Source organism: Dipteris shenzhenensis, chromosome 14 (assembly GCF_047967505.1).
Source record: "Dipteris shenzhenensis isolate YYH24624 ecotype China chromosome 14, Dip_SZ_1.0, whole genome shotgun sequence".
NCBI classification, from domain to species: Eukaryota; Viridiplantae; Streptophyta; class Polypodiopsida; order Gleicheniales; family Dipteridaceae; genus Dipteris; species Dipteris shenzhenensis.
Window position 1 is genome coordinate 50,835,472 of NC_141609.1, and position 21,257 is coordinate 50,856,728.

The window sequence follows — 21,257 nt, forward strand, 5'->3', positions numbered from 1 at the left end:
TACTCCTATTATGCTGCGAGTCTCTGTAAATGCTTACTATTCTAAAATATGCCCGACTCCCACCCACTACGACCAACATAATCTCTATGACAATGTTGATGCAAAGAAATGCATGTCGCCACAGAATACTCGACGCGATTCATGACTAAGTTGTCAAGATTTTGAAGTAATATACTGTCATCCAAGACGAGAAGACCACCAGTGCTAAATATGAAAAAGACAGCCATCTTTATCATATGAATAAAAATAACGATACATAATAAATATTCCCTCTTTGACAGAAATAATTTACAATCAGGGTCAACAGACTCCATCTGAAAACCCTAATCTAGATCTTATACACCATGAGATACCTGATGCCTGAGCCTGGAGGGATCCCTATAGGGGCTGGTTTCCCCATACTACCCATCCAGACCAAAATCCATTTGCCACCTGCCCTCGTCTACATAGTCTTTGCCATAGGAAGCTTCCAATTGAGAGCTTCTAGATTTGCTGTTACCAGAACTTTCCATAGTAAGGCTTGATTTGTGCTTCTTGTAGTTGATGACTTCTTCCTCAACATTCTCCCCCAGATAGGCAGATGCTAATTCATCGCTCATTTCTTCTGGATAGTGTTTCCTGTGCCTCTTTTTTTTCGTTTTTTCCTCATCTCCAAAAGCATGATCTATTATATCAGTGCCACTCTTGCATTTAGTGTGACCCCGATGCTTCCGTCTGGTGTGTTTCACCTCATTCTTCTTGTTCTCACCGTCATACTCAATATCTCCGTGAGAACAATGCAAAGCACCCTCATCATACTGCTCAGAATGCCTAGTATTTCTTCTTTCGTGCCGAGAAACATATTTTGAACCTTCAGAAGTTGGCATCTTGCTCTTGTGACGGCCTAAATGACTACTACTGCCAAGTTCATCATGGATCATTCCAGTTTCCTCATATTTCTTTGAGCTACTGCACTCGTATTTTTCAAGTTTAGCTGTGTCATACCTTGAAGAACCACTTAGCTTGCTTGATCTCACATGCTCCTCATCTCTTGAGGCTCTGTCTCTCATTCTCACAGAATAGCTGTGTTGACCATCCTCTACCTCAGAACTCTCTCTCTCACCACTACCCTGTAAATAATATTTACTGCTTTTTTTTGTCTCCAATGAAATGGACTTCACATTTCGCTGCCTCTTTTCTGAATGTGATCCACCTTTGGAATCCTCAAAGGCAGTATCATCATGAGATACATTATCAGCTTGATGGTGAGCTGCACTCTCTGCTAGTCTTTCACTTAGGTGTCTCCTGCTGTGCTTATTCTTGCTTTTAGTGTGATCAGTCTCATCAGAGAACTTTCGGACAGATTGTTGGTCAAGATCACGCTTCTGAGAAAGACCCAGATATTCATCAGCTCGCATCCGTCGGTCATGTGGTTTACATTCAAAGTCTAGAGACATAGATTTCCCATCTCCATCTCTTGAGTAAGGATTATCCTCCGAACATTCTCTGTTTTTATTGAACAACCAGAAAAGAACCACGAGCTTAAAATTTCACATATGAGATCTAAATGGCAGGTGTCAAGGCAATTCAAACATTTCATAATTTCCAAATGTTTGTCAGAAAGATTAATGACCACCTTGCCTGCCGCTCTTGTATAAGGCTTCGTCTGCGCTCACGTTCCTGAAGTTCCATAAATTCCTCCCGACTTAAAGGTCTATCCATGGGAACCATCATTCTAGGCCCAATACCACCCATAAATCCACTGACAAGGTAGGCAGGCAGCCATGATAGCCAAATATGAGAGAGATGCAAAGAGTATCAGAAATCTTTACGGTGCCTACAGCAAGAAAAACTGCAATCTATGGGAGGCACAAGGATAATCAACAGATTGCCTCGTTCACAGATAATGTGGCAAAATGCAATAGGAAGACATCAAAAGACTTTGGAGTATATGTATAAATTTTCATACAAAATGGCAAGTGTCAAGTAAAACTGTCAAAGTACACTCACCCATGCATTGAGGGATTTGGATATATGGGAGGCATGTAAGGACCAACACCATATGGACCAATGGGTATTACTGGAGCCTCAAAAGGGACGGCTACTGTGCATGCACCATACATCCCTTCCCTATATCCCAAAGGAAAGGGTCTCACCTGCGAAATCGCTGGCCCATGCCAATACATCTCTTGCCCATATGGGGCCATGCTTCCAGGAGGAATTCGTCCAACTAATGAAAAAAATGAGACTAAAAATGAGAAAACAAAGGCATGATTGTCTACCCATGAAAATAGCAAGGGGACTGTTTCTAGCACCATACTTCGAATAAAGCTTATTCTTTGTTGGGCAACCAGAACAAAATAGATCTCTAAACATAACAAGTGATCCTTTTTTCATACAGAAACTTCTGACCTGGACGGAGCATACCCCGTTGTGGGGGATAAGGAGCACTATTGTCCAAAGCATTTCCATTACATTCTCGTGCCAAATGGTTTGGAGAACCACATAGATAGCAAAATCTGTCCATCTAAAAAACAGATCCAAGCATCTTATTTAATACACAGATGGCCTCCCTGACAGTTCAAGAAGCTTGATATGCATCCCAGAACAGATACATATATTTAAATAAAGGGGGCTGCAATATACCTTCCTGGGTTTTCCTGCGGCAATGTGTTCCACCACACCATCTGATCCAGTTTCAGCAGCACAATCAACAAATTAATGCATCCATTTAAAATATCCCTAACAATTCCTCTTAATCAGGAAATGCTGCAAAATAAAACCAGAACTTTAATGTTAGCAGTAATATATTGAAAAATACACAGAAAAGGCATTTGGCAAACTACCAGCAGCAGGCAATGGCTGAGCCCACCGTTTCTTTTTCTTACCTGAAAAGATTGCAAACATAGAAACCTTTAAAAACTACATCGAAAGGGAAACATGTGCATAAGTAGGTAAACAAGCTATGTGTTTATCTGCTATTCACTTATGTTATTGTCTTATGACCAGTGGTATCTGTTGACTACCTAAAGTTAAATATAGACCTAATACCAAACTATTTGCAAGGAAATGTGCGCTGCAATGTGAGCGGTGTGTGCATGTGCCTTAATTAATCCTTAAAATTGAATCCCTAAACAGTTTACCTATCTTTAACATGGCTTTACAGTTATGGCTACAAGAAGCACTACCCACTTAAAGTATTACAACAAAGACTCCATCTTGCTGAAGTTAGTTGTTTCTCATTCATTCCATGAGTTTGCTGCGGTTTCTAAAAGTAAATGTAGTTGATGGTGCTTAAAATTTGTTAAGCTGAAATTGATTCTGTATCTAAAACTGAAGTCTCTAAGATTTTAGAGACCATGTCACACTCCCCCCCCCTCCCCTTTTAAAAAAAGAAAAATAAATTAGCGTTTGTTAACAGAACCAGATGCATCTTTCATTACAAAATGATTGGTCAAAAACAATTATCCCCTGCATCCATGAAAATTCAAGTTCTCTCCTGGAAGAATGTGGGGCTACCATATGAGCAATAAGTAAATGGTAGCATAAGTAAATGCCAACAATACATCTCACCCAATATGACAGAGGAGATCAAGACCTTTGGCAACTGTGTTCAAACCAAGGGCTGCCAGGATTAAGTTTGGTCGACACAGATGATAAAAAGAAGTCACAACTACTCTGTGCAATCTTCTTGTAAATCTGAGTTTGAGAGCATGTCTCGTTCTGCATAGCTTCGTATGGTAAGGGCAGCCAAGTGTTTGTCATCTCCACAAGCTTTGTGGCCACAGGCGAATTGCATGGGGAAGGGTTAAAAGATGAGCAGCCAAAATTGCTTTTGGCAAGCTGCTTTTCTTAGTGAAAGAAGCAAGGGAGAGGGAGACAAGAACTAAAGGCAGACTCACCAGCTGAATCAGTAACAAATGGGAGGTCAGGCCTATTCTCAATCACCGCTGTAGCTGAGTCTGACGAACCCTTATTCACCTTGGATGAATTCTGCAACTTGATTCTGGCACCTAACGAAGCCGGAGCAGAGACTTTGGCTATTATGGCAGACTCCACATCTGTATGTTACCACAAATGTGCAAACAACATCAATCTCCAAACTATCTACAGGTCTACACCCTTTAATAAACTGAGAACGTTACCAGGAAGTTTCTGCTTCTCCTGCTTACTTGCATCATCTTCTGCATTACTTGTACTTAACTGAGCATCAACAAACCGGTCAATAGCTTGACGGAGAGCTACATTTGGAAGCAAATCATCATTTTTACACTTCTTTGAGCCACATTGGGGACATTCCTCTTTCTCAACTAAGGCTTGCCTGATACCTGGAGCAATATGTTTAAAAAGGCTTTACTCATGATGTAGAAGTACACTGATCGACCTGAGAAATGAACAAAGCAAGAAAGGGTTGCAGTTCCTACACTTGTCACAAAAGCTGTAATGGCAGCAAGGGATCATTACAGCCTCTTTAAATATTTTTTCGCACAATGGGCATCGAAGCTCAGATGGAAGCTCCAGTTGAGCTGGCTTCATGGACAGTAAAGCACCCGCCTCCTTGGCAGTTCTAGATTCCAAAAATAGCAACCAGTTAAAGCAGTTGATCGCTGCAGGAACAAGACCTTGCTCTGTCAAAACTCTGGCCATGATGCCAGCTGGACAAAGTATAAGGAGAACCCATACCCATCAGGTTGTGTGAAAGCTACAGATCCATCTGGCAACATATTTGAACATTCGTGATCAACCTTTCGCCTTGTCTTTGGTAGAGTCACCGAAAGTTTAACCCTCTTCATGTCATAAGCAGGATCCCCATTTGTAGAGCACTGCTGAATGAAGTGACCTGATTGACCCCAAAGAAAGAAATCCCTGTTTACAATCTACACAACTGAAAGAGGAAAAACTGAAGCAGTGAAAATGGGAGGTAAAGGCTTCACAAGACAGCCGTCATTATTTCTGATCAAGATCCTACCAGGTTGCCCACACCGATGACAAATGTAGCCTGGAGGGGGAAGGCCTCTAGTGTAACCACGTCCTGCGCATGAAAACATTTTATTAAAATGTATAAACTCCTAAAGTCAATAGATCCCTCCCCCCCAACCCCACACACACACACACATATACCAAGAAGGGAGAACTGCCTTTAGGTCACCTCTTGCAAAGCCTCTGCCATAAAGGCCCCATCCATAGACATGAGCACCCACACTTGTCTCATGAAGCCTGTTATGTTAAAATAGGAGGTATTCAGTCCACAATAGTATATCTGCCAGGTCCACAGAAAGGCACTTTGCTACCTTTAAAAAAATTAGTTACACTCTTCCCCAACAACCATGGCAAGTAATCCTCCATGCTATCAGCTAAATAAGGCTGCAGCGATACAAAACTGTAACATCTTATGAGCACAAAGGTTTGATGCAAGAACATCATGCTGATTGCAAATATGAAAAATGCTAGCATGAGCAAATACAAACTCCGCCTTTTTAATGTACTTTATTAGTCCACACTCTAGGCTAGGATGCTCGCACAACGCATGGGATAAAGTATCAAGTCAGCCGTAAATGTGCAAAATACATATACATATCCAATAGATCAGTATGATGAACCTCTCCTGCATGTCTCTGATAAAGTTATGCTAACCATGTATACACTTTGTGCGGGCATTGTACACACAATTCTTTGCCAATGCAATGCAATTCTAGTTGTCCTTTAAATCAAGGTTAGAAAATATTAGTTGAAACTAACATTTAAGTCTCTTGCCCCCCGCCCCCCACACACACCAAAAACCCAAAGACAAAAAGAATAGAAACAGAGAGTTGTTAGTCAAGTAAAATGAACTCATCAGCTAGCACCACCATGAACTGGTTGCTTGTAGGTGTGATTCATGATGATTTACCCCTGATCAAGACACAAACAAAACCTATAGCTTATGAGTAATGACATCCCCCTACAAGCATTACAATAGTATCACAGGGAATCTAATAAGATTCAATAAGCAGTCATAGAAATTGTGAAGTCATAAAAGCAATAGCCCCTATAGACATACCCCATTCCTGCACCCCCTTACCAAAACAAAAAAACCATAGTCCATATAAGTACATCAAGCTCACATACATTTCAGAAATCTATCCCTTGATTGCTTGAGTTTGTCTTTCAGGTGCAAAGCAACAATGCATAGGAAAAAAAAAATAGATTCATTTTCAAGAAAGAAAGCTGAAACATAAGTTGTTTGCTCATCATAGAATGTGTAAAAGCGAACCGATTTGGATCCAAAGCTATCTTTGTTGTTGCTAGAATGTTACTAGTGCTGATCCCATCAGCATCAACATTTGTGGGTGCAGATTCATCAATGGCATACAAATCCACCCCGAAATCATCCATATCATAAAGATCATCCATCTGCCACCAAAAATGTTTTAAAATTTTTAAAACACTTGCGAAAAAGACACACGAACGAGCAAGTATGCCCCCTCCATAAGAGTAACATCTAAAGAGCATGCAAATCTAATTGTTGAATCATTCATGATACATTTTGAATTTCAACTGGTGTGAAAGACAAAAGCACTAAACCAAAGTGCAATTTGGAAAAGCTATAATATCATAACATAGACATAGCGTTAAAAGAGATTCTGTAAAGCCTCAAGTTGTCACAATTGTGAACCAATAAAGCGTAACAAAATTACATCTTCGAAATCTCAATAAATTTACAACTTTGAATTCTTAACCCCCAAGCAAAATTTCTAACCAACTAAGCTTCAGGCACAACTTGACCTTACCAAAGCAAAAGCGTGTAGCACATTAATCCATATGGCATAAACTCAAGAGTTCAATCTACGTCCAAATGCCATACTAAACGTTTCAATACTTTCACGGTTCTACACGCCTCCGTGCAGCTACAAAGGCTATCTTCCATCACCACTTATGCTAGCATAACCATGTTTCAATGATTTCTACATGTTTCACAACATAAATTTATGCATGGCCTTTAGAAGGCACCATACAATAGTCACTGATTATAAGTTCTACTAGCTTAGATAGCTAGGTCTTAAGGAGAAGATGGCTCTATAGTGCTCACTTATGATATTCTAAGCTCCGGAGCTATAGTTATATATGGTAGTGCTTGGATAAGGTACCCATGTCTGAGCAACTATTATACAACTTAATTATGGGTTCAACATGTCAAGCATCATTGCTATTTCTCATAAGCATAGATGGATGCATTAACTTAAGCCAAGTGCTATATGACGAGCTAGTGCCCATTTGACATTGCATCTTGGAATTAGTTTATGCTGCTACATGCTATCAAGCGACCAAGATTCTTGATGGGACCCCAACGATGCTCATGTGCAGCTTAGATCACTCATGATAGATCAAATGCAGCATCCAGCTATTGGAGAATCAATGCTGACCTCTATGACCTGAATCTAGGTTAAATGGTAACCTATAAGGCCCAGAATGAGAGCACTAACTTGGGAGGTGGATGGATGATCTAGCATCAATGTTCATCCATCTATCAATGTTAATGAGTAGCCAAGAGCACTAACTTGGAAGGTGGATAGATGATCTAGCATCAATGTTCATCCATCTATCAATCTCATATGGAGCTTGATGCATGGACACCACCATAGACTATCAAAGAAGCCACATATCAAACAAAATGAGCTGGCATGATGATGTGACATGTACATCTGCAAATCCATAGCAGTGACATTGGAAATTTTCCACATGTCAAGTTAGCATATGGTCGCCATATGATGTAGCATATGGCCACGTGTACTAGTCAGGTGATGACATGATAGATCGATCACATGGCAAGTCAAACAACTAACTGCCTGCTGATGGACAGTGACATCACATGTACCGCTGCCATTCTCAGAAGAGAAATGAAAACCAGTCTCTAATGGTGTGGATACTAGCTTGCAATCCTCAAACTGAAAAGCTGTCCAATGTACTTGGATTGTGACATCAAAATACCCCCTAACTACTAGCAAATTGAATGCCCAGATAGTAGTGAAGAAGACCAAGATCAGACATAGCAAATGTCTGCTGCAAAATCATGAGGAGACTTTTGCTCCTACATCCCGGATGACCACCATAAGGTCAATTATTGCCATGGCTGCAAATTTGTTTGGAATGTCCATCAGTTGGACATAAAAACAGCTTTTCTTAATGGAGACTTACAGGAAGAGGTTTATGTCAAACAACCTCCTGCATTTGAATTTTCGGGCAATGCACTTCAACTTTGCAAGCTGAACAAAGCTTTATATGGGCTGAAACAAGCCCCATGTGCATGGTATGCCAAGATTCATGCCTTCCTGGCAAGTAAGGGGTTACACAATAGTCCCACGGAAAGCACCCTCTACATCAAGAAGGATGGGGGGGATATTTTGGTCATCATTCTTTTGGGGATCCAGTTCATACAAGACAAGCGTGGCATTGTTATGTCTCAATCCAAGTATGTGCAAAAGCTCTTGGATAGGTTCAACATGCAAGATTGTAAGCCTATAGCCACTCCCATGGAGCCAGGGCTGAAGCTTACTATGTATGATGCAGGTGAATCAGTGGATGTCACACTTTACACCCATGCTGTTGGATGCCTCATTTATTTGTGCAATACAAGGCCCGATATTCAATATGTAGTATCTCACGTGAGCAGGTATATGCGAAGCCCAAAGACAACATATTGGCAGGCTATGAAACACATCTTCCGTTATTTGCAAGGCACAAAGTCTTATGGCTTGATGTTTCCCAAGGGGGGTGACTTGCAAATGCATGCTTACAATGACTCAGATTGGGCTGGAGACTATAACACCAGACAGTCCACTAGTGGTAATTGTTTCTTTTTTGGCAAAGCTTGCATTTCTTAGCTGAGCAAGAGACAATCTACACTGGCTACTTCCTCATGAGAAGCTGAGTACAGAGCAGCTTTCACAGCGACAGTTGAATGTGTTTGGCTGCGTCATTTGTTTGCTGATCTTCATCTCTTATTGAAGGGTCCTTCTCCGATTCTCACTGATACTCAGAGTGCTATAGCAGTGGCAAAGAATCCTGTGTTTCATGCTCGCACGAGGCACATTGAGGTTCATTATCATTATGTTAGAGAGAAGTTGCATGCAGGGGAGATCAGTATGATCTATGTGTCAACACATGACAATGTTGCAGACATCTTCACCAAAGCACTTCCACATGAGAAGTTTGAGGCGTTTCGCAGTGCCTTGAACGTATCTCCTTTTAGTGATTGATCACTACCTTGTACATCACATTGGCACTACAGGGGGGTGTTAGAATTATTGGTATATTCTAGGCAGTGGCCAATGTAATGTTATAAGCAAGTTAGGGCACTTTTCCCTCTTTGAGGTTTTTCCCCTAACCATAGTTAGATCCCTAACTACGGTTAGTGGATAGGATAAGGTTTTGTCACTTAGACAAAACCTCTCACTCGTGTACTTTCTCACTCTCTCATCTGTTTAGACGTTTTGCATCTTCCTGCTCCCTTGCATCTTGCTTGCCCATTTCCTTCAACCTCCCCCATCGGCCATAGTCTGCAAATCCTCTGCTATCTGGATATGCCTACAGTTCTCCTTGTCTTAATCCTTAGCTGATGTGACGATACTCACACCTGTCCGATGGCGATCCTCAGTGCATGTGAGACTCTCCTATCCTCTTGATACTGAGATCTGATGACTAGGCATACTCTGAGACCCTCAAGAAGTGGTCATGGTAGAATTGATCTTGGTGGGGAACTCCTCTCCACCCCAAGCCCTAGACGTATGAAGCTGAAGGAGGTCAACCGTATGATACGGTTAGTTGTAGCTTAAATGAAGAGATTTTGGACTACTTTTTTATTAGCCTTCTCCTTTAGTGCTATCCTTCATCATGGCTAAGTCTGCCCTTCACCTCCGGAGTGCCGACAAAACTCAGTACGAAGACTTTGTATAAATGGATGCTCAAGTATGTGTGGGTGTGTGGATTTGTATGTGTAGCATATTTTTATACTTTGGTCTACACCCACTGTTGAGCGCTAATCATGTCAATGGGGATGTCATAGTAGCTAGTCCTTGCTATGCGTGATGGAGTTTATGGTTTTCAACCTGGAGTGACTATCATGAGATTGAAACTGCACTATGTTGTGTTTTTAGAGGATGAGTTTGGGCATGTTTCTGGACTCATCTAGGTATATGCTTATGCCGTACTAGTGTCCATACAAATTTCACCTTGTGAAATTTTCGTCCATGTTGCGGCTTGCTGGTTTTGCATTAATTCTTTCTATGTTAAGTGATGCGTTGCCCTATCAGCTAGATTTAGATGCTTTGTCTGGGATAGACTAAAATGGAAGTTTAGCTTGAATGAAGAATTTTTGCAGTACATTTTGATTAGTCTTCTCCTTAGTGCTAGCCTTCGTCATGGATGAGTCTTCCCTTCACCTCTAGAGTGCCGACAGAAACTCAGCACGAAGACTTTGCATAAATGGATGCTCAAGTATGTGTGGGTGTGTGGAGTTGTATGTGTGAGCATATGTTTATACTATGGTCTACACCCACTGTTGGGCGCTGATGACGTTAGTGGGGATGTCATAGTAGCTAGTCCCTGCTATGCATGATGGAGTTTATGGTTTTCAACCTTATGAGTGACTATCATGAGATTGAAATTGCACTATGTTGTGTTTTTAGAGGATGAGTTTGTGCATGTTACTGGACTCATCTAGGTATATGGTCAGCACCCACTGTTGGGCACTGATGACATCAGCGAGGATGTCATAGTAGCTAGTCCCTGCTATTCGTGATGGAGTTTATGGTTTTCAACCGTATGAGTGACTATCATGAGATTGAAACTACACACTGTTGTGTTTTTAGAGGATGAGTTTGGGAATGTTCCTGGATTCATCTAGGTATATAGACGCAGAAGCCCTGTTGCTCTTAGGGAGGCCACAATGTTGTTCCAACCATGAAAGCAACCTGTCTCACAAAAAACGGTTTATAGCATATCACACGGCACAAATTCTTGTTCGAGATATTCAGACTGTATTTTGCACAATGGGCAGGCGTTCCAGAAAGTATTGGCATTTGATGGATGCGGAGGAGGATGAGTGGGTTGAGGTTGAGGCTTTTCAGTGGGAGAAGAACGGGTTTTTAGCTAGCACATTTTGCTTGTGTAGAGATACCTTCGTACGCTAAGAGGGCTGAGGAGTTTGTCTCATATCATGGACTACCTTCTTAGTCTTGTCAGAGAGCACTCCCCAAGTTTCAAAGATGTGCTTGCAAGCAGCTTCAACACCAACAAACTTGTTCTTATTTGGATGCAAAAGAAGAGCGAGCTTTTGGTACTACTTTCTGATGCGACTTTCATTGGCTGTAGTAGGATCAAGCTGCAAAATCCCATACCAATTCATTTCACCGCTCTGCAGTTTCTCCTGAGCTGTAGTATGAACATCCCAAACTCTCCTTTCCCCTTCCCCTAATATACTCGCTAGGGCGGTAGCTCAGTAAGCTTCTGGATTTCTTCACGAATTGCGAACCTTCCCGATTTCTCCAAGAATTGTCCTTCACAAAGCTTAGGTTAATTCTAGATTTAATTAGGCACCCTTCACAAAGCTTAGGTTAATTGGGCATCCTACTTCCTTGACTAATACAAATACCCATTTTAAGAACGTCGTAAGCACCTACTGGTCCTATAATTCTCCGGGCTCATGGGATCCCCTGCCATGTGAATGGGTGAAATGGTATTGAGAGTCCAGATGCGTGGGAAGCGGAAGCCAAGGCAATCAGCTCACTTGCAAGACAGCTCCTCATTGACAGCGATAGCTCACTTTGGTCCATTGTCACTGTCTCCTCCTACCCTCTGGCACAGTGCAGCACGATCTCTCTATGCCATCACATCTCCATCAGATAGAGACCAGCACAAACCTGGTTCTAAAAGTGGATCAGTTGGGAGAGAGGCCCAAACAAGTGTCCCTCTTCGGATCTCATAATGTACAGGGCAAGTGCACATGAAGTGTTCCTCTCTCTCCACCTCCTCCAAAGTGCATAGCGTACAGATCCGCTACTCTATGGATGTACTTGTGGCTCTCCCTGCCTCAATCCTTAGCTGATGGGACAAGACTCCCATCTGTCGATGGCGATCCTCAAAGCATGCGAGACTTGTCTGTCCTCCAAGTATTGGGGTTTGATAATCACTTCATCCACTGATACTCTTAGGAATTGATCACGGTAGAACTGGATCTTGGTGGGGAACTCCTAATTCGCCCCCCAAGCGAGCGATGTATGAAGTTGAGTAGGTCCAATCGTATAATACGATTGATCTCCTCTAGTGGGATCAAATGGTCAAGGGCATCTAAGTTGTACTGAAAGGCAGGTTGATTCCATCTTTCAGACAATAACATTCCTCCATAGAGTATGGGCCTTCCCTTAATGGAGATTACCGAGGCTAGCATTGGAGTCTTCCAGGCAACTGGCAGAGAGCGGTGTTGATACAGCTTGGTATGCACGGGTATGAACATGGTTCGATAGTCACGGCTTTCAGATGGAGAGACTCCCCTCCTTTTAGACAGCATGGATGCACCACTCGAGATGATCTCACAAGATGAGATCGCTTGTGAAGACTAAATGATTTCATTTTAGTCTCTCCCAAACGAGCATCTAAATCTAGCTAATAGGGCAACGCGCACCATTTAAGATAAAAAGAGTTATCACAATACCACCAGGCCGCAACATGGACGAAAACTTCACAAGGTTAAATTTGCATGTCCACTAATACGACAGAAGCATATACCTAGATGAATCCAGGAACATTCCCAAACTCATCCTCTAAAAACACAACATAGTGCGGTTTCAGTCGTGGCACTTTACGAGAGTCTCAGGCATAGCCTGGACAGGAGCACGATGGACAAAGGATATTATGAGGATTATCGGGGTCAAACAAGGGTATTCTCTTTCACCAACCTTGTTTGGCCTCTACATTGACTAGCTAGAGACATTGATGCTGACACTAGGGGGCCAGAAGCTCTCTCACTAGCACCTTGATTCACATTTTGTTATACACAGATGATGCGGTACTCCTATCTTCCTCTACACATAGTCTCCAGAGACAATTAGATGCACTACAATCCTTTTGTGAGTCACATGATCTGAAGGTCAACTTTGGTAAGACCAAGGTCATGATCTTCAATACATCTCGAGCAGCTATGCATAGAGAGCAGTTCACCTTTGATGGATCATCGGTTGAGATTGTCTCGTCTTAAACATACTTAGGAGTTCTCTTTTTGGCCCTATTTTTACGATCAGACCGGCAATGCAAGCCTGTCTAAGCACAGGATATACTTCTCTAGCCACGCTAGAGAGATAGTGCTTCCACTCACACTTCCAAGACCCTTGACTCCTTGGTCCGACCAGCAGGGAGGTATGGCAGCCCTTGTCAGGGACCGGATTTATCAGATGCAGAGTGAGCCAGTGTGGAGCACCTACAGGTTCTCATGCTATCACGGAGGAATCGAAGTAAGCCGTCATTCCTCACCAGATCATCCAGGCTGAGTTTGGGTGATCTCTCTTACAGCTCGATGCAACATTCTAGGTCATCACTTCTCTATATCGGGTCAGGAGGCACAAGGACTACACTTCTGGACATCACAAACAACCATGGCCAAAAGTTGCGCTAGTATGCAAACACGGGCAGGTGGTTAGAGAGACTAGGGCTCCACATGGATAGACTTCCTCCCTTCCAATAGAGCATTAACATGCCATTTGTACGAGTCAGGTCTTACGAGGTTAACCAAGTCATACGTGACACACATTCTGGACCGGGTTGGAACCGAATGAGCTCCTATTGAAGCTCACCTTCTACAAAGATCATTGTCTACGTATTTCAGAGGAGGGCTTTATTGTCCCCCCAAAATATATGCGGATTTATCTACCCCATTCACTGACTATCTCTGTTGGGCGGTTCCAGGTTTCATCGCATAGACTCCACATTGAGAGTGGCAGGGTAGAGGGAATACCCAGGGAGAAGCGCATATGCACCTTGTGTGGCCTACAAGAGGTTGAATTAGAGAAGCACTTCATATTCAGATGCCCACTGTACTATGAGATCTAGTACTTCTATTGTCTCTACAAAGATAGCTTCGGGCTATTATCCCGCTTCCTCTCTTTTCCACACTAGAGATTATTCGCCATCTTCATCCACGAGGCAGTCAGACACCTACTTAGATCACGGAGACAAGAGCAGAGCACTTTGGTAGACTCTTTGCAAAGTATGATCACTGAGTTTTTCCAGCCGAACCATACAACTCCTCGAGCCTTTGGCACCGTTGTGACCCAGAGCCAGTGACACGACAAACTAGGTAGAGGATAGAGACATAGATTACACTAGGCGGCATCCCCTCCTTGTTCAGAATTAAAGAACGACCGACAAGGGTCACCGTTGCCCTAGTCAGACGCATAGCCATGGCCAGCAGACCGCACAGGACCACGTCCACATGCAGCCGACAACATTTTATCTTTGACTTCATGCTACCACTCCCCCGGGGGAGGACATATGATACATTGACAGTGATGCTGTAGATGATCATTCCGATACTAATGGTTGTGATGGTATCACTGATCTTATTATGACTGGAGCATTTACATTTAGCATGGGTGTTGATGTGGCTCCACCCTTTCAGCTTGTTTGTATCAAGTCTCTCTCTCTCTCTCTCTCTCTCTCTCTCTCTCTCTCTCTGTGGGTGGGTGGGTGTGGGGGTGTGCGTGTGCGTGCGTGCATGCGTGCGTGTGTGTGTCCCTCCCTTCCTCCTCCCTTACAGCTGCATAGCTCCACGTAGCCTCTCCCATACAAGTCATGTAGCCTCTCCATACAGCTAGGCGCAACCTTACATCCCGTACAGCCTAGGCGCAACCCAACCCATACAGCAGGCCTTCATCAGCAGCAACAGCTCCAGAATTGACTTCAACAGTAGCAGCAGCAGCCAATTCAGGGGAGCGCAGCCACAGTAGGTGAAGTCTTTTTCTCTTTCTTTCTTTTCTTTTTTTTTTTTTTGGGGGGGGGGGGAGGAGCGGGCAAGTGCATCAATTCGTTGGTATTCAAGGGCCAGTCAGGTTTCAAACACCCGGGCTAGGTGGGGCTCTCAACACAGGCCACCAAATGGAATTCCCCAAAACAAAATTGTTGGCTACACCCCCAGCCAGCAAGAACCCTCCTATGCTTCCATAGCCTCAACAGCATCTCCCTAAGCCTTGACTTACCACAGATTCCAGAGCAAGTTCAATCCACATGAACATATTTATTTCCTACATTAAGAACTTAGAGATGCAAAGCTCCGCATTGCCTCTTTGGAGAAGACAGTTTCAGAAATGAAAAGCAAGGGCAAAGAGGAAGTGATTCAAGACATTCTACAGCAATGCAATACAGCAGCACCCGTGATACGTTCACTTTTCTATCCTTACTGTTCCGTCGAATTACAGGCAATATAATATCACAGGCGATGGCATCATAAATTTCCTCCCAGCCTCTCTTCTAGACTGCAAGCATCAAAAGATACGTAATTTTCTTCATTCATGCTTATCCACAAGCCCTCAGTTCCCTAGATGGTTCCCTCTGCCACATGTCATCATTCTAGACCTTTAGCTTGGTACACCATTTACCCCTCTCTTGGGGCACAATTTAAACATTTGCCCCTTGGCATTATTACACATTTAGGTGCACCTAGGCCTGAGCACTTAGAACCACCTAGTCTATGCCAATACACCCTCACCTAGGACCTTGGCAGTTACTTCCCTTGACCATTTAATTTACGTACATAAAATATTACAGAAGTTGGTCATCTAAGAGAAAATGCCCACCGATCTTTCCGAGGTCATGCTATCTCGGCTAGAGCATAACATTCCTTCCCTCTTCAAGCATCAGCGTCCTCGATTGGTTTGCGTCTTGCATTATCCTCTATCTCCTGAAACAAAACAACACCTTCGATTAGTGAGTCACCTGTATGCAACATTTCTTTAAACAAGAAAAATGAAACACTGGGTGCACCTTACACCCCTGCGGTAATTCTAATTTATAGGCTACCTTGCCTATTCTTTTTAGAATTAACCATGGCCCACAATATCGAGGTGATAACTTAGCACACTCTCCTGCAGTCAAAGACTTAGAGTGCGAAGGAACTTTGAGAAAAAGTTTTTATCCTTCCTTAAATTCTCTATTGGATCGGTTTTCATCCGCATACGCCTTAGCTCTATCCATAGCTTGGGGGATGTTAGCTCTCGCAAGTGCTAGCATATTCCGCATCTGAACCACAAAGTTGGCGGCACTAGGCCCTAAGTGTGAGCTGAATTTTCTGCAAATATCACATCTCTACTTACTGCTCACAGGGTCCAATGAAGATAATATTGCAGATTTCAAAGCTGATTTGCAGACCAACTTTGACATGTCGGATGGTATTCAAACTATAGTTGAATTCGCCAGTCTATAACCATAGTTCAATTCAAACGGACTGAACCCTGTAGAGGAATGTTTCCTATCATTGTAGGCAAACTCCAACAATGGCAACCACTTGTCCCATGTATGTTGCCTCAATGACACATATGCTCTAAGCATATCCCCTAAAATTTGGTTGATTCTTTCTGTCTGACCATCCGTTTCTGGATGATCCTCACTTACTCATTCCCAACTCAGTCCTTAGTGTCTTAAATACCGCAGTCCAAAAATGACCGGTAAATTTCACATCTCAATATGTGACACGTTGTTTTTCGTGTCAGGTAAGTAAGGCAGAACGGGTGAAGCCACCCGGCCTTTTACAGCCCTTGGAGATACCACTAAGTAAGTGGGAGAGCATTTTCATGGACTTTATTGTAGGGCTGCCTACGACACAAGGTGGATATGATTCTATCCTTGTGGTGGTTGATTGTCTTACCAAGATGGCTCACTTCATTCCAACTAGAGAATCTGTTAGTGCCCCGCAAGTGGCGGATTTGTTTATTAGACATATATTTTGTCTGCATGGATTACCCAAATTCATAGTGTCAGACACATGAATATGCTTTTTCATCTTTGGCCAAAAGAAATCTCGCTTCACGAGATCATATGTCTTCTCGACTCCTGGATGTCCCACACATGGGCTATCATGGCATTGTCGAATGACTCTTTGCCTGAGATCATTCTGATTAGGTGCTACTACCTTGCCATTCCTTTTCAGCATACCATCCCTTATGGCATATCTTGCATAAGTTTGGCCTTTTCTAGATACCAAGTTATCATTTTCCCCGGGTTTTAACACATGAGCCTTAGGCGATAGGCTCTGGACGAACTCGTCCACCTTTTGAGTTTCTCTAATCTCAGCCATTAGAGCACTCTCTAACACCGTGAAACTCAGGTTATGCATAATGCGTGACAACGCATCAGCAACTTTATTATCCTTACCTCTTCGGTACCGAATCGTCAAATTAAACTCCTGCATGAGCTCTGCCCACCTAGCTTAGCAGCCTCTCAAGTCAGGTTGTTTACAAAAATGTTTTAGAGTATCATGATCAACATCCACATAAAACTCTGATCCATACAAATAATGTCTCCATGTTTTCAAAGCATGGACAACAGCATACAACTCTAATTCATGAGTTGGTCAATTCCTTTGAGAGGGAGAAAGCTTCTTGCTTTCAAAGGCTACTAGCCTTCCCTCTTGGAGGAGAACTGCTCCTACCGCAATGCCACTTGCATCGGTTTCAAGGAACAACGGTTTCTAACTATTTTTAACAGCGGTCTTGAGACCACAACTTGTTTTATGGTGTTAAAACTTTCTTGTTGATTCTGTCCCCATATAAAAGGTACTTTATCTGAGCTCAGATCAGTCAATGGCGATACTATTTCGGAATATCCTTTGATATGCCTTCGATAAAATTGGACAAATCCCAAGAATGATCGCAAAAAAAAGCAGTCAAACTCTGAGAGATTGGCCAAGTCAGTATCGCAGCCACTTTCTTTTTTTTTTTCACTTCAGATTCCCCTTTGCTGTACAGGAATAATAAACTACAAATTGAAAATTTGTATAGAAGGGAAAAGAACTGCTCCCTGGAAACTCCACGTAACGGAGATGTCTCGACTTATTTCTTCTGCCAAGCCTCGAAAATCTGCGCCACCAACCAAGGCACTCACCCAGCTATTCGCTTCTCTCTTTTGGAATCAGCCTCAGTGCTCACGGGCTATTTACGTGACCATATCCTACATCCCACGCATCATCGGCGCTACTCCTGTTGCGAATTCATCAACGGCTCAGCCACTCCATCAACGGAAGCAGCTCTCTGCGCTCACCTTCCAGATGCGCAACCCTTCACCTAACTGTTTACACATCTTAATCCTGCAGCGCTGAGACCTTGAATTTCAAGTCTCTGTCCGGATCTTCCGGTACCTGTAATACCTCTCCAACAAACAACACTTCGGGAAGCGACGGGTTGGCGCTCAGCAGATCCTCCAATGGTATGCCCTTTTTTTTTTTTTTTTGCAGATATCCCAAGCCGTGTCGCCAGGCCTCACTATCCAAGGTTGTGTTCTCAGTGGCTGCAAAAAATTCCGACGGGATGGCACAACTGGGATCAGGACTTTGAGGACGTCACCCAAATAAATGAAGTGATCTTCGAGGCCATTAGCAGACTGGATATCCTCCCAGGGGACACCGAGATCCTAAGCAAGAGTCCAAAGGGTGTCGTCGCCAAGAGCCCGTCAGAGCCCGTCGCCAGCATACTCCGCTGATTTCACAGGTGTTTCACCCAGCACCGCTTATCGCGTCGAAGGGTCTGCCCGTAGAATCAGTCTCACGCGCCACCGTTCCCTGGCTCTAAGCTAACCGTAAACCAATAGTTTCACGTAGACAGCTCGTCTCCGTGCTACCCAGATGTTCTGCACTCTCTTCGTACGCAGTCCCCTCGTTCAACCTGCAAGCTCTGATACCAAATGATACGTCCCACTTGTCTATTCTTACCGTTCCGTCGAATTACAGGCAATATAATATCACAGGCGATGGCATCAGCCTCTCTTCTAGACTGCAAGCATCAAAAGATACGTAATTTTCTTCATTCATGCTTATCCACAAGCCCTCAGTTCCCTAGATGGTTCCCTCTGCCACATGTCATCATTCTAGACCTTTAGCTTGGTACACCATTTACCCCTCTCTTGGGGCACAATCTAAACATTTGCCCCTTGGCATTATTACACATTTAGGTGCACCTAGGCCTGAGCACTCAGAACCACCTAGTCGATGCCAATACACCCTCACCTAGGACCTTGGCAGTTACTTCCCTTGACCATTTACTTTACGCACATAAAATATCACAGAAGTCGGTCATCTAAGAGAAAATGCCCACAGATCTTTCCGAGGTCATGCTATCTCAGCTAGAGCATAACAACCGGCACCACAACTTGTGACCAAGGTACAAGAATTGGTTACCATTCAGATCCAGTCTATTAAACAGGAATTCACATCAACTGTGAATAAAAAGATCAACAGATGTGATGTCTATGAGGAGGTAAAAGAGCAAGAAACCAAGCCTAGAAATAACCGGATTACATGCATAGGCTGGCTGCCCGAGGGCTGGACTCTAGCAAGTGGATGTACAGAAACAAAGATTGAACATCTCAAGAAGACAATTCCCCAGATTGAATGGGATCCAAAACAAATGGATTTTGTCAACCAAAAGGGGGCACAGGCAAGAGTAATCTTTCAAGACAAGACAGCAAGACAAACCAACAAGTTGAGAGATACTAGAAAATGGGATTTCACAGGAGCTCATTCCCACTCAACTCAAGGCAAGAAATGCAAAGCTAACAAAAGTAAAAGAAGCTCGAAAGGAGGTAAAATGGGTTGTTTATCCAGACCCAAAGACTCTCAGTCTAAAAATGATGTAATGAAGGCCATGCCCTGTGCACTCCTCAACTCTCTCTAACACTCAAAGATGTAAGGGCTTCCCTTTCTGGATGTGTACTTCTGTCTCACAGCCCCATGAGGGCTTCTGCAAACGTTAACATATCTTTTCTTTCTTTTCTTCTCAGCTTGGGGGTTAGTCTCAGCAGAGGGGTTTCTTAGCACAGGCCAAAGTCATAGAGTTTTCTAAGGTGAAAACCTTTGCCTCCACCCCAAGCAAGCCATCATTCTCTGGTGTTGCAACCTTGTCACCCTCCCATACATTTTCTCAAACCTCTCCGTATGCAAAGACATATCTACAACACAGGAAAAGGGTTAGCATGAAAGACCCACAAGAGCACATTTATTATTTGCAGCAGGAAACTTGTGAGCTCAGTCTTAGAATTGCAGCTCTACAAAGAAAAAACTGTGATATGGAAGGGAAGGGAAAGCAGGTAATTATCCAAAAGGTATCGCAAACTCAGGTATGTTCTATCAAAAGCACGAGATGGCAGCAAATGTTAGCAATAAAGTTAACAAAGTCGACCTTTACATGGAAGTCAAGGAACAGGAAAGCATGGCAAAGAACAAGATGATTTTTTGCATCCGGGGACTGTAGAATGGCTGCCTTGGAGATGAAGAGGGGTACACGGAGGATTAAATCATATGCCTTCAAAAAGAAATACCACATATTGAATGGGATGAAAATGCCATAGGTAATATTACTCAAAAAGGAACACAAGCGCAGATTTGTTTCAATGACAGGGCAGCTAGAGAAAATATTCTCCGACAGACATGCAAACTGAAGGGTACAAGAATTTGGATATCTGAGGAGCTGTCTCCAACCTAGCTCATATACCTAGATGAATCCAGGAACATTCCCAACCTCATCCTCTAAAAACACAACATAGTGCACTTTCAATCTCACGATAGTCACTCATAAGATTGAAAACCATAAACTCCATCACGCATAGCAAGGACTAGCTCCTATGACATCCCCACTGACGTCATTAGCGCCCAACAGTGGGTGTAGACCATAGTATAAAAATAAGCTCTCACACATACAAACCCACACACCCAGACATACTTGAGCATCCTTTTATACAAAATCTTCAGCTTCGTCAACGCCCTTCCCCCTCCCCTTGCATTCTCTCAAAGACACCCTGTCCATATGCAAAGACATTTCTACAGCACAAGAAAATGGTGAGCATGACAAACCCGCAAGAGCACATTTATTATATGCAGCAAAGAAATTCGGAATCTCAAGCTTAGAATTGCAGCTCTAGAAAGGAAAAATAATGATATGGAAGAGAAAGGAAATCAGGAAATTATTCAAGGAGTGTTACACAAATGTACTTCATCTCCATCAATACCTCAGCTGGTATCCACAGTAAGTAGCCTCACAGTAGATGGC

At 43.1% G+C, this 21,257-nt stretch overlaps 1 protein-coding gene across 4 annotated transcripts in view; it reads right to left on the reverse strand.

The window, feature by feature from the left end:
• Positions 1–273: 273 nt before the first annotated feature.
• The window catches only part of LOC147894783 (uncharacterized), an 87,039-nt gene continuing 66,055 nt past the window's right edge, over positions 274–21,257 (reverse strand). Inside the window, exons 4-16 of one of the 4 annotated variants that reach the window (XM_087384860.1) lie at positions 6,233–6,372; positions 5,129–5,196; positions 4,949–5,011; positions 4,663–4,819; positions 4,404–4,546; positions 4,152–4,307; positions 3,882–4,040; positions 2,826–2,867; positions 2,626–2,666; positions 2,392–2,506; positions 1,990–2,209; positions 1,616–1,741; positions 274–1,485 (exon numbers count right to left, since the gene is read on the reverse strand). In XM_087384860.1, the coding sequence (XP_087240986.1) occupies positions 402–1,485; positions 1,616–1,741; positions 1,990–2,209; positions 2,392–2,506; positions 2,626–2,666; positions 2,826–2,867; positions 3,882–4,040; positions 4,152–4,307; positions 4,404–4,546; positions 4,663–4,819; positions 4,949–5,011; positions 5,129–5,196; positions 6,233–6,372 (2,514 nt within the window). In that variant the 3' untranslated portion in view covers positions 274–401. Of the gene's footprint in view, positions 1,486–1,615; positions 1,742–1,989; positions 2,210–2,391; positions 2,507–2,625; positions 2,667–2,825; positions 2,868–3,881; positions 4,041–4,124; positions 4,308–4,403; positions 4,547–4,662; positions 4,820–4,948; positions 5,012–5,128; positions 5,197–6,232; positions 6,373–21,257 lie in introns of all 4 variants that reach the window. The other 3 variants (XM_087384861.1, XM_087384859.1, XR_015542113.1) reach the window with 3 other exon arrangements.